This window comes from Chlorocebus sabaeus, chromosome 25, assembly GCF_047675955.1.
Source record: "Chlorocebus sabaeus isolate Y175 chromosome 25, mChlSab1.0.hap1, whole genome shotgun sequence".
Lineage (NCBI taxonomy): Eukaryota > Metazoa > Chordata > Mammalia > Primates > Cercopithecidae > Chlorocebus > Chlorocebus sabaeus.
The window spans coordinates 13,281,162-13,293,687 of NC_132928.1; the positions used below are offsets into that span (position 1 = coordinate 13,281,162).

Sequence of the window (12,526 nt, forward strand, 5' to 3'; positions counted from 1 at the left end):
ACACATTGAAGACAAATTGTTTTCGATGACTCATTGTGATCATTATGAACTTAAGTTTCCAAAGGTCATTGACACTGGGAGCTCTTGGGACCTTGAGAGGAAATTTTCTTCCTAACCCCCAACCTTTAGCAAGGACTTTATGTATCTTTGTCTAAGAGGACATTTTTTATCCTTCTTTTTTTCAAAGATACATAGTAGGCATTTAAGATTGTTAGATAAGTTACTGAATAAATAAATTGCTCCTGTAGTTAAATTACTTTAACTTGTACTTTACACAAGTTTCTACTATCTCTGTAAATTTGAAGGTGTTAAGAAATAAATAAAATTGAGTGTGTAGCTTGTCACGGTGGCTCATGCCTGCAATCCCAGAACTTTGGTAGGCCGAGGTGGGCGGATTGCTCGAGGTCAGGAGTTTGAGACGAGCCTGGGCAACAAGGTCTCTCTACTAAAAAATACAAAAATTAGCTGGACATGGTGGTGTGCACCTGTAGTCCCAGCTACTCGGGAGGCTGAGGCATGAGAATCTCTCGTATGCGGGTGGTGGAGGTTTCAGTGAGCCCATATAGTACCTGGGCTCCAGCCTGGGCAACAGAGTAGGACTCTGTTCTTTGTCTCCAAAAAAAAAAAAAAAAAAGAAAGAAAACTGAGTCTGTTGGGAGTGGAGTTGATAAAATGCTTTGGAGACTATGGGTTATCTTTGAAAGATTGTCTTTGCTGCTGCTCTGTAATAGTAACAAAGGAATATTATACTTCAGTTTAATGATCCAGAAGAAAGAACTGTCATTGTGTATTATTAGAAGATAATGTAATAAAATAAATTTCATCAGTGTCTTCTAGATTCAATGATTATTCAATGATTTTCGTACCTGAACATGTCAAAGTATTTGGCTGCAACTTAGCAGAGTTGATTAGTAGCCTTTAAAAAGCTATCAAAATGAAAGCAGTTAAATGAATCAGTGATAAAGGTCCTTGACCCTGATATAGCCATTGTCTAATCTCATAATTTGAGCATTCAGGGACATATCGGGGGAATCCAGTTGTTACAGAAGAAACCGAAACATAATTGAAAGAGACAAATGATCAACTGGAGATTGGGAAAACATGAAATAGAAAACCATTTGCTTCGGGAGCTGCATAAAATATAAGATACAGTGTTCTTGATTTTAAATCAAACTTTAAAATCACTGGTAGGAAAGGTAGATGAAAATTATGAGAATTCAAAAATTATAATGCACTTACCAATTATTATTTCTTCCATTTTGTCGTGGTTATCCTTGTATTATCTGAAAGGAGTTGTTAAGAAACAATTATGGGACCAAGAATTTAACACTTTATGAAACTTTGTAATCAAAGAGTAGACTACAAAGTATTCCTTCTATCTGTCTTTTTAAACCACACAAAATGATAATAGAACAGTATCATCTTTAGGATCAAACACCCAAATAGGCGTTGGTGTGTCATTTAGTTGTGTATATTTTAAATCAAATTTTAAAACAAATTTAGGCATCGTCTCTCAAAATCTTTGCTTCTGTATATTAATCCCATTGTTTTGAAAAAATGTATCTCTTTTACAAATCATACTCTGTTTACTGGTGGCTCAAAAACCTTTTAGCCTACATACTACTTGAAAAGAGAATCATTTTTTCTGCAGTTTTTTGCTCATCTGTGTGTAATTTAAAACTGAAACATGTTAATTTTCTTAGCTTTCCTTAGTGAAATGTTACATGCAAAGTTGTGTAATTATCTTGTAACCATTCATGCAGTTACATTTTATTTGCCCTTAATTTTTAATACATTAGTAATAAATGTACACTGTGGAAAAAATAAAGTGATAAACTTTATCTGTAAACCTTCCACCTGTTGATAACCCCAGCTAATACTCTTAGCTTATATACTTTCAGTCATTATGTTATTGTTATTATAAGTAAACCTGTCTCATCTGTCTCTATCTTCTTAAAATTGTATATTTATATCTATAGCTAAATCTACCTTTATCTAGAATAGAGGATTATGCTCTATATATTATTTTTAACTTGATTTTAAATTCAAACTGTATTATGAATATCTTTCTCTATTTATATTGATAAATGTTAGCCTTATTTTTTTTTTTTTTTAAGAATTAGGACATTTTAAACTACTCTCTTGCTTTTGGGCATTTAATTTTTCCTTTTCTTCAGTATTATCAACACCCCATTATTAAAACAGAAAATCTTTATCAAGCGGCTTTAAAAACGTGTTCTCCTAAATTCTCAGTGGAATTTCTGGGTCCCATGGAATGTATACATATGTTGCTCCTCCTAAAAGGAATGGATAAACTCCTCTCCTATAAGCAGTGTTCTGAACTGGCCCTTTCTACAAATTCTTGTTATCCTGGTATCATCATAATCTAAAAAATATTAATTTGAGAATCAAAAAATAACAGCTATGCTTGTTTTCTCAAGGAAAACCAAACAGATTACCCATATATCTGCAGGGTTTTTATTCTCCACAAAAGAAAGGCCAGCCATTTTCAATAACAAGTAGCTTGGTGGGACCAGAACCATTCCAATAGGTCAGTGGTAAAATTTGTCTTTGGCTTCAAACACTAAGGCAGCCATGATGGTGTCTTTGGAACATTGACACAACATTTAGTCCAGTCTTATTTACAGTTACGTTTTTTGATAATGGCTTTTGGGCTGATGTTAAGTATAAAATCTGAAGTTGTATTTCTTAAAGATTATAATCAAAAAGCAAAAATGTCCTCCTAGAAATAGCAAAGGAATACTTTTGCTGGATTTGCTTCACTAACTCATGTAGGCAATATCCCAAACTCAAACAGCCAGCAATTGTTTTGTAAAAGACAAACTGCATCTGAAATCAGTATGACAGGACCACAGTTTCCATCTCATCACTTTTACCAACTTATATTTAAGAAAGCACAACTTGAATAATAAAAACCACCATAGAGTAAACAAATTATTCAATGAGAATGCTTTGAAGTCAAGAGAAAAATAGGCTCAGGGCATTTTGTTACAACAAAATTTTGCCTTTGGCAAAAGTTTTACAATGGAATGGGGTTTTTAAAATATTGAGAATCAGGTTAGTTGCATGGCTAATTGAACTGGGGAAGACAGCTTAATGAGCTTATTTCTCTCCTTCAAATCCAAAAAGTCAGAAGGCAAATTTTCATCTATTCTTTCATTTATCCAATTAGAACGTATCTTCCCCATACATAGGGCTACTAGAAGAAGTAATAGTTATGTCTGATGGCTTCTAGGAAGTATTGTCGATAGATAGGACCTCTTCTGTAGTTGTAGATACAGAGGACCAAATTGACCAGAAATAAATTTTGATCATAAATTTCTTCCTGTTCCACTCTGTAGGCTACCTCCTCCAAAGCAGATCATAGACCAGTGCATTTATAATCACAGAATCATCTTTTAATGATTATAGACTATATATAGCATAGTGATAGTCACATACTGCTGGTGCTACTCAAACTTGAGATCAACAATTCTGTTGGGTTTTTAGCCTTCTCTTCCTTCTTTTTCCTACTCTTCCATCTTCTGACTTTCAGGTTTCAGCGTGTAGTAACTTCCAGGCTTTGTTTTGGGCATTATTTATGTATCACCACTTATCCAAAGATTATTTTGAGTCAGATATAAGTAAGACATTCCATTAAGTTATCTTCGTTTTGGACATGATGAAACTGATATTCATAGAAGTAAAGAGGACTCTAGGACTAACTGTCCATTGTCGTTGTTCATGTTACTTAACCTCTTTAATCCTCTGTTGTGAATCCAATAGCAATCAAAGTAGTAGGCAAGTTTGCTGAGGGCCAACTGTGTGACAAGCACTTTGATAATTGATTGGTCTTTACAGCAACCTTATGAGAGGAGTATTATTACTGTCATGTTATAAGTGAGAAAAATAAGAATTAAAGAGGTACAGGCAATTACACAAGAACACAGGGCTAGCAAATCAAGAAACAGAAATTAGATGTGAGATATTGTATCACCCAGGCCTAAAGGATTCAATGAAACAACCCATTTTAAATGCTTAATATAGTAACCAGAGTATACACTCATCAAATGAGAGTGTACTCATCACATGAGAGTATGTATTTAATGTTACTTTTCACAGTGGCCTTTTTGTGGTTAGTAAACAGCAGCACCAATAATAGAACTAAGCTGTCTGACTCCCAACCTGTACCTAAATCTCTAACTTTTGATTTTATGAAATAAATTTGATTTGCATATGGGTATTGCTGATGAGGGAAATGTAAAGAGGTCAATTTCCCCACTTTAAATTTTATTGGCTAGAGACCCATAGCTGACAATATTTTAATGGTTTCCACATATTCTTCTTTTATAAAGTGAGTTTCATTTTATATTTATAAGTGGCTTTTATTGCAAATCATCACATAACAGTCAATTCTGAAGACTTTACATAAATGTCACCTTGTTTGTGAATTGTCCCCATTCTGTCTCCTCTCTAAATTCCCTCAAGAACAACTTTCTTTGGACAGTAATATCTTTATTAATTGTGAATTGTCAGTTAACAGCTTAGCAATTGTCTATCATGCTCCTAATGCGTGGATGACACAGAGAATATAAAGTCAATAACTTGTGTTTCCTGAAACATACATATACAAAAGACAACCATTTTAGTAGACTGACAGGAGCAAGATTGAGGTATTAGCAGAGTACTCGGAGAGACGAGAAGAAGGACAACTACTTTAGCCTAAAGGGTTGCAAATGGCTGTGGGGAAAAAGAATCTTTATCACTCCAAAAATAATATTACAGTGATATTTTAATTGACCATAGAGTTTAACTTGACCATTCTATAATGACCAAAAGGGTGAATTATTTTTTGCCAATTATTAAAATGTAGCACTACCTGATGTAAACATTGTGACCTAATGTTTACATTCTTACTATTTTTCTCCTTTTTGTCTTCTCTCTCCCCAGCTAAGTAGAAAAAACTCATTTTGTTTTCATGCTAAAATTTTGAAATGCCATTAAACAGCAACACACTAGACAACTAAATTCTTATCTTTTATCTTCTCCCTTTAAGATTGTTAAATGAAGAAATTGAACTAGCAGGGAAAAGTAAATACTGCCAAAAAAAAAAAAAAAAAATGCTTTTGACAAGTGTATGTTCCAATAATGATTATGAAATATGTCAAACTGTTCTAAAATACTATTTATTACTATTTATTCTATATTAAAATAGAGCAATAGAATAACCTTTGTTGTCCCAATGTGAAAATAGTTTTTAACAATGTTAATATAAAACAAAGAACAAAGGACCATTATTATGGATAAACAGAGAGACATTACTTTACATGGTTTGACTCTCCTGATTCATAATTTAACATGTAACTCTGGCATACGCTGGGCACTTAGGGAAGTCACATTAAGTATTTCACAGCAAATGGAGAGTGAGAAAAGTGATTTTCAGAAATCTTGGTATTTACTTCTTATAAATCTTATCTTGAATTGATTGTACTTTACATGAAATATAATTTGATAAAATGTAATAGTTTTAGTGTGTATGCAAAATGAGAATTTTCTGATCATTCAGATATTAAAATTAGTGTTATAAATACAAATACATATAATTACCTATTAAAATTCTAAGATGTATTTATTTTAATAAAAGTCTTTATAAAAACCTAGTTAAATCTTATTTATGATTATAAATGTAAAATTCCTAAATTTCTTTGTACTTGGCATTATTTACTATTAATGAGGTTGGGTTTATTAAAAAATGCAAGCACAGACTCTAATTAACCTACTAACCTATTATATAATTTATCAATTCAATAGGTCAAACAATTAAGTCAGAACATATAATAAAACTGACAATATATTTTTTATTTTTTTTACATAAAATCCATATTGCTTGTTTCGAAGTAGCAATTTCTGGTTTAAAATGATAAAAATTGTCTATGTAAAATCAATAGTCAATACTATAAAAGCTATAACATTATAGATATTTTCATTAAAATGAGTAAAAAGATAATTATGCCTATCACACTACTATACTATATAAATTAACTATTATGCTGAAAATTCTGGCCAATAAAGTAGGGGAAGGAAGTAAATATAAATGTATATTTAAAATTATGAACTAAATCTTCACTATTTTACAGGTAAAGGAAAATTCTAATATCTGATAAAATCTTTAAAGTCAATTAAAAAACAGTATACTAAAGAAAAATGAACAATTTTCTCAAAAAGGACTATATCTAACCAAGAACTAGGTGAAGATTGCTTGGCATTACTAGTATCCAAAGACATACATACTAAAACAGTAATTGACATATTATCTAAAATCAAAATAGTGAAAATATAACAATTATGGGCAGAACACAAGAAAATGGACATTCTCAGATATTGCTGGCATGAGTATGAGTTTAATTTTTCTAGAAGGAATTTGACCATATTTAACAAAATGTTTAAAATGTCTATATGCTTTGATAATGTAATTTCATCTCATAATTTTCTTAAGGTAATACTTAGATATATACCCACTCCCCATCCCCAAAAGAAAATGGAAAAAAAACTAAATGTGTAATGATTGCAAAATGGTTGAATGTTATCTTAGAAATATAAGAAATAATGCAGCAAAATACATGATGTTTAATAACACAAAACTATGTAGTAATACAAAATATATGATGTTTAATAACACAATACCCACATATATTCATAATTTTGTAAAGAAAAAATATATGCATATACAAATTTGAAAGAAATTGACTCATGTTGACATTTTGACTTACCATTTGCTAGTCAAATTACAGTGCTTTTAATTTTCTACTTCCTGCCTTTATTTTATAAAGAATACTTTTTATATGTCTATAGCTATACTAAACTCAGTTCAGTGGAACTGTTATTTAAATGTATGGAAAAAATTGTGCTTTGTCCATAAATTGTATTTATATTAGAAAGTTGAAATAATTAATTATAAAACATATATCCAGGTTTTTTTATTTGTTTCAGTACGTGACAGATCTATTATGTAATTTGAGTAAATTTTTTCTCACGGTTATACAGGCAGTTCTCTCCTTACACAATTCTGATATGTATGAATATCAGTTACCATAGTTTAGTTAAATGCTCCAGTCCTCCAACAATGTAGCTCAAGTGTCAGGTAACATTGAATATTACTGTGAGTAATTACATAAACAAACATTGCTGCTGGCTCTGCAATCCACAAATTACCACATAAAATAAGAGATGCACATTGTGGTCAGTGACCAATCATGTTTATTTTTTTCAAAATCTGTTGGTGATTGTGCACTACACATCTATTATTCAGTTTATTCATAGACAGAGAAGCGTGTGGTTTTGTTGCCTCCTTGTGAGTGATAAACACGAGTGACACTTTACAAACACAGATATTCAAAAAAGAAGAGGAATTGGACAGCAAAGAGGAAAGCACTGCAAACAAAGAAAATACTTGAAGTAAAACTCAAATTAGACCTAAGTGGAGTCATAGAAGAAATACTCACTACTGAGGATTGAGGGATTCTGAACATGTAACCAGAGCTTCTTAGTAAAGGTGAACTTAACCTAAGTGAGGAAAGTGCTTGCCACGAATAGGGTGAAGATGTCCTGGAGGAAGTGACATCCCAAACACTTCACATTAGAGGAATTCTCACAGGTACTTCACAACACTAAAAGTATAAAAGTTAAAATGTTGGAAGCTGATTCAAACTTAGAAAGGAGCGTGGCAATTCACCAAGGCATAGAAAAGATGTGGCCGGGTGCGGTGGCTCACGCCTGTAATCCCAACACTTTGGGAGGCCGAGGCGGGTGGATCACGAGGTCAGGAGATCCAGACCATCTTGGCTAACACATTGAAACCCCGTCTCTACTAAAAATACAAAAAAATTAGCCAGGCGTGGTGGTGGGCACCTGTAGCTGGGACTACTGTAGTGGCGTGAACCCGGGAGGCGGAGCTTGCAGTGAGCCGAGATCGCGCCACTGCACTCCAGCCTGGGGGACGCAGTGAGACTCCGTCTCAGAAAAAAATAAAAAAATTTTAAAAAATTAAAAAAATTAAAAAAAAACATGCTCATGTTCAGTGTGGTAAGTTGTAGGTGAGATGAAGGCAAGCACTGTTCAAAGTACTTTTAGTATTTTGCAAAGGAGTAAAACAACTTCTCCGGTTTTTTAATGTTTTAAATTATAGAGTACTAAATAAATGGTCGTTTTTACTGGTTTATTTACTTACATTTATAACCGGCAGTGGGGAGTTTTTAACATGTTGAAGTTTTACAGTCTTAGAACTATCATAACCTTTCCTGTTGATTGTTAAGATCACTTTACATGTTTGTAACACAAAGGATAAACACTTGAGGGGATAGATATCCCATTTTCCAAGATGTGATGATATCGCATTGTATGTCTTTTTCAAAACATCCCATGTAGCCCATAAATACATACACCTACTATGTACCCACAAAAATTAAAAATTAAGAAAAAAAAAAAGATCATTTTGCATGGTTCAAGCTTGCATGATCGCTTTTACAATTCTACCGTACTATGCCCATAAATATGCTATTTCTGACTTACAATATATTTTTCAAACAAAACAATTGCTGACTTTTTACTCACTGATATGTGCTTTACATCTGGTGAAAGGCCTAGCCTCTCAATAAAATGGAAGGAAATCTTAGCTTTAAGTTTCTTTACTATTCTGATACTTTTTGTTCTAGTGTGATCGCTGCTTGCCTCTTTATAATGACAAGCCTTTCCGCCAAGGTGATCAAGTTCACGCTTTCAATTGTAAACGTTGTCAGTGCAACAGCCATTCCAAAAGCTGCTATTACAACGTCTCTGTAGACCCATTTCCTTTTGAGCACTTCAGAGGGGGAGGAGGAGTTTGTAATGATTGTGAGCATAACACTACAGGTAAGTAGCAAATAAATTCCTGAGCTGGTCTTGGAGGCCTGTGTGCTTCTATCTACAATGGATATTATTTTAAATTATGTTATTGCTATATTATTTAAGAATATACTTTCATACTGTTAAGTTTGAAAACCAAAGCTGGTTCACCAAATCTTTCTATTTCCAAATCACTAGGTAGTTTTCAGAAGTAGCACTCTAGTCTTAAACTATATCTTCTCAGGAAAAGAATTTTGTTGTTGTTATTTTATTTTGTTTTGTTTTTTAAAGAGTTCACACCATTTGACTAAACCACAACCATATTTAGAATAACTCAGGAATGCAAACTTTGAACAAATATCCTTAAAATAAATTTCCTTTTGTCCCCTTTATTGTCCTTTATGTCTGGATTCTCATGTGGAGATTACATTCATTCAGATTTGGCATGGACACTGGTAATCTGAGAATACTCTTTTTGAAAACACTAATTAAATAGAGATCATGATAAAGTCCTGTTCTAAAACTACAAAGCATTTGACTAGTCATCGAAAAATACCATCCTTTTCTTGAAAGGCAAGAAATGGCCAACATCTGAATTTGTAAAATATAATAGCATATGTCTGATGGGTTTCAAAGTGGTACTCCTAAGCATGAATCCATTTATTAGCTGATTATTGATAACTTAAATATTACAAGATCTTGGGTAGGTGCTGGGGACATGAAGATGAATAAGACAATGAATTGTCTGTCTTTGGGTTATTGTACAGTGGGAAAGACAGACTATTGAAAGGAATGATTACAAAGTTGTCTGATGATTGCTAAGATAGGGCAAGTACAGTTGGAGTTAACCAGTGGAAGGATTAAGATGGTGAACTAAGGCTTACAATTAGGGAAATATTTTGTGCAGTGGCCTAGAGGAAAGAGAAATGTGACACCTTTGAAAAACTGAAAGATGGGCAAATGGCTGGTGGTAAGAAGAGATACTAGGAAGGAAGGCAGGGCAAGATCATAGAGAACTCTGGAGCCATGATAAAGCATTTGGCTTTTATCTAAGGTCAAGGTTTTATATGGGAAAGGGGCATAATCAGTTACTTGTTTTTAAAAGATACACCAGGTTATAAAGTGAAAAATGGATTGCAGAGGGTTAGAATAGTTGGTGAAAACCAGTTAGTGAGATTCTGCAATAGTCCAGGTGAGAAATAATGTCAGAATACATTTCGATGGTGTGGATACAGAGAAATAGATCCAAAAGATATTTAAGATAAAAAAATGAGTGTTTTGTGAGCAGAGTGCAGGCAAGGGCAGGAAGGAGAGCCAAGACTGATACCTAGCATTACATTCTAGCTTGAGCCGTAGGCTCAACGTTGGTGCCAACCATTGAGATAGAAAATACAGGAGGATTGAGATGAGGGAGAAGATGGCAAGTTCTGTTGTGGATATGTTCACTCTGTTTCCAAGAGACATGGGAGAAACTCCTGGGGGCAGTTGGAAACACAGTTCTGAAGCTCTTTTCTTCAAGGAAATCCTCTCGTGATGCTTTAGAGAAGATCAGAATCATTTATACATGTTAGTGACAACTATGCTTATCATGGTTTATAAATGTGTATTACTCCCGGTATTATTTAGTTAAGATTCCTCTTACCTCCTAGACTGTAAGAGAGCTTTGTGAAAGAAATGCAATGGGTATTGTGTATTTAGTTCACTACTATGTTGCACAGCACTTAACACAGTATTTGGTACATGGTAATCACACAATAAATATTCATTAATTGATAAATAAAAGAGAATTTCTAAATTGGAGGTATAGATTTGGTAGTCAACAGCATATGTAAATGGAAATAGTCTAGAAATATTATAAATCAGTTTAATTTTTAATTAGCCCAATAGTCAATATCTATCAGAATATGAGTTTTCACTTGATTATTTCTGTAGTCTTCTAATATTGGGCCAATTTCAACATTTTTTTGAGCAAATTACGTCATGTTTAAAGGGGAAATTGATAGCCTTAAGTTTTATTTCAGCTTACTTCAATTATCTTATATACTACTCATGTTAACTTTAGAAACTCCTTGTAGTTTAGGGTTTTTTTATTACATAACATAGCAAGGGAAATTTGCAATTATAAATTATAAACTATAGGAATTACCTAATATATCTAATATGCCAGGCTATTCTAGTATTCAATATGAAAAGTACTTGGTATATCTAAATATAATGAATTTCTATTTCAATCTTTGAAGTGAAAAATAATGGCCACTAACATAATCATTTGTTTTTAATTGTGTTAACTACAGAATAATAAATTATATTAAGAAAAGTCTCCCATTTTACATGATTGAGTTCCAGAAAAATATTTCCAGTACTACATACCTACTTGCTTCTTATTATATAAGTATCATCTACCACATATGTAGAAATTTCTCATACTGTATTGAATTTAGATAAAGTGCCTGGTCCTAGACATAAAGTTTTAAGTTTAGGAACAAACTCTTTCCAAATGTATGGACCCCTATAAAGCACAGCTTTTTAGAAGTGTGGTATTATATAACAGATGGGAGTTTAATGAAGTAAAGCACAGTTTGTAACAGGTTCATTGTTTCATATGCTCTGGATCACTAAATTGGCAGGTAGAGATGAAAGGTGCATTAAAATGGACGTCCCGAAAATTATAGAATTCCCTCAAAGGAATACAGTCTTTAATTTTGAATTATGCAGCTGATTTTAATGAATTAGAAGTCATAATGCATAACCTTTCCCTGATGCAGGAAGGAACTGTGAGCTGTGCAAGGATTACTTTTTCCGACAAGTTGGTGCAGATCCTTCAGCCATAGATGTTTGCAAACCCTGTGACTGTGATAAAGTTGGTGCTAGAAATGGTAGCATTCTTTGCGATCAGGTGAGTTTTTCTGAGTATTTAAGGTAAAGGATTACTCTGTCTGCCAGAAACTTATTTGGATGTTATTTCACTAGTAGAATTGAAGACTGCATTTACCAGGAAATCCTCTATGTGCATTTGCATTTCAAAGAGATGGTTGTCCCTGTGCAACTTTTAGTATGGACATGAAATATAGCACTAGTTTGGTGGTCCTTTGCATATAAAAAGGCTTATTTTAGTTTTAATTTTACAAATGTCAAAACATCGAAGGGTAGAGGTTCCAAGTAAATTGGGGTATATGTCTTAGAATGATTGGTGAATTAATATTAATACACAATATAAATAAACAAGAATAGTTTCTCCAAAAATTCCATAGAAGATCGTATAGCAAAAGTCACTTACACTTAGAGCCAAATGGAAATTATGATAGTCTTGCTTCTAAATTTCTTAGTCTAACTTTCCCTCTTAAAAGTACAATGGATTTTTTATAATTTTAAAACATTTTTATTACTTACATCACAAATATTGATGTCTAGTCTACATGCACACAGATTCTAACTAACCTCGGTTCATGAATCCTACCTCAAGCAGAAAAATAAGCTTCTTATTTAAGTTGAAATTTTTACCTGTTCTGATAATACTAATAAGTGAAAATTGTGAAAATTGGTAAAGGAGAAATTTACTTTGAAGAATCAATTCAATGACTGTATTAATTTTTAACAATTGTATATTCGGTTATAAATAAATAAGGCTAGGAGCATAAACCACAAT

At 32.8% G+C, this 12,526-nt stretch overlaps 1 protein-coding gene across 2 annotated transcripts in view; it reads left to right on the forward strand.

Annotated features, from left to right (window-relative positions):
- The window catches only part of USH2A (usherin), a 785,943-nt gene that overhangs the window by 124,505 nt on the left and 648,912 nt on the right, over positions 1–12,526 (forward strand). For both annotated transcript variants that reach the window (XM_037985560.2, XM_007988447.3), the window contains 2 exons: positions 8,712–8,907; positions 11,646–11,776. In XM_037985560.2, coding sequence (XP_037841488.2) covers positions 8,712–8,907; positions 11,646–11,776 — 327 coding nt within the window. The remainder of the gene's footprint in view (positions 1–8,711; positions 8,908–11,645; positions 11,777–12,526) is intronic.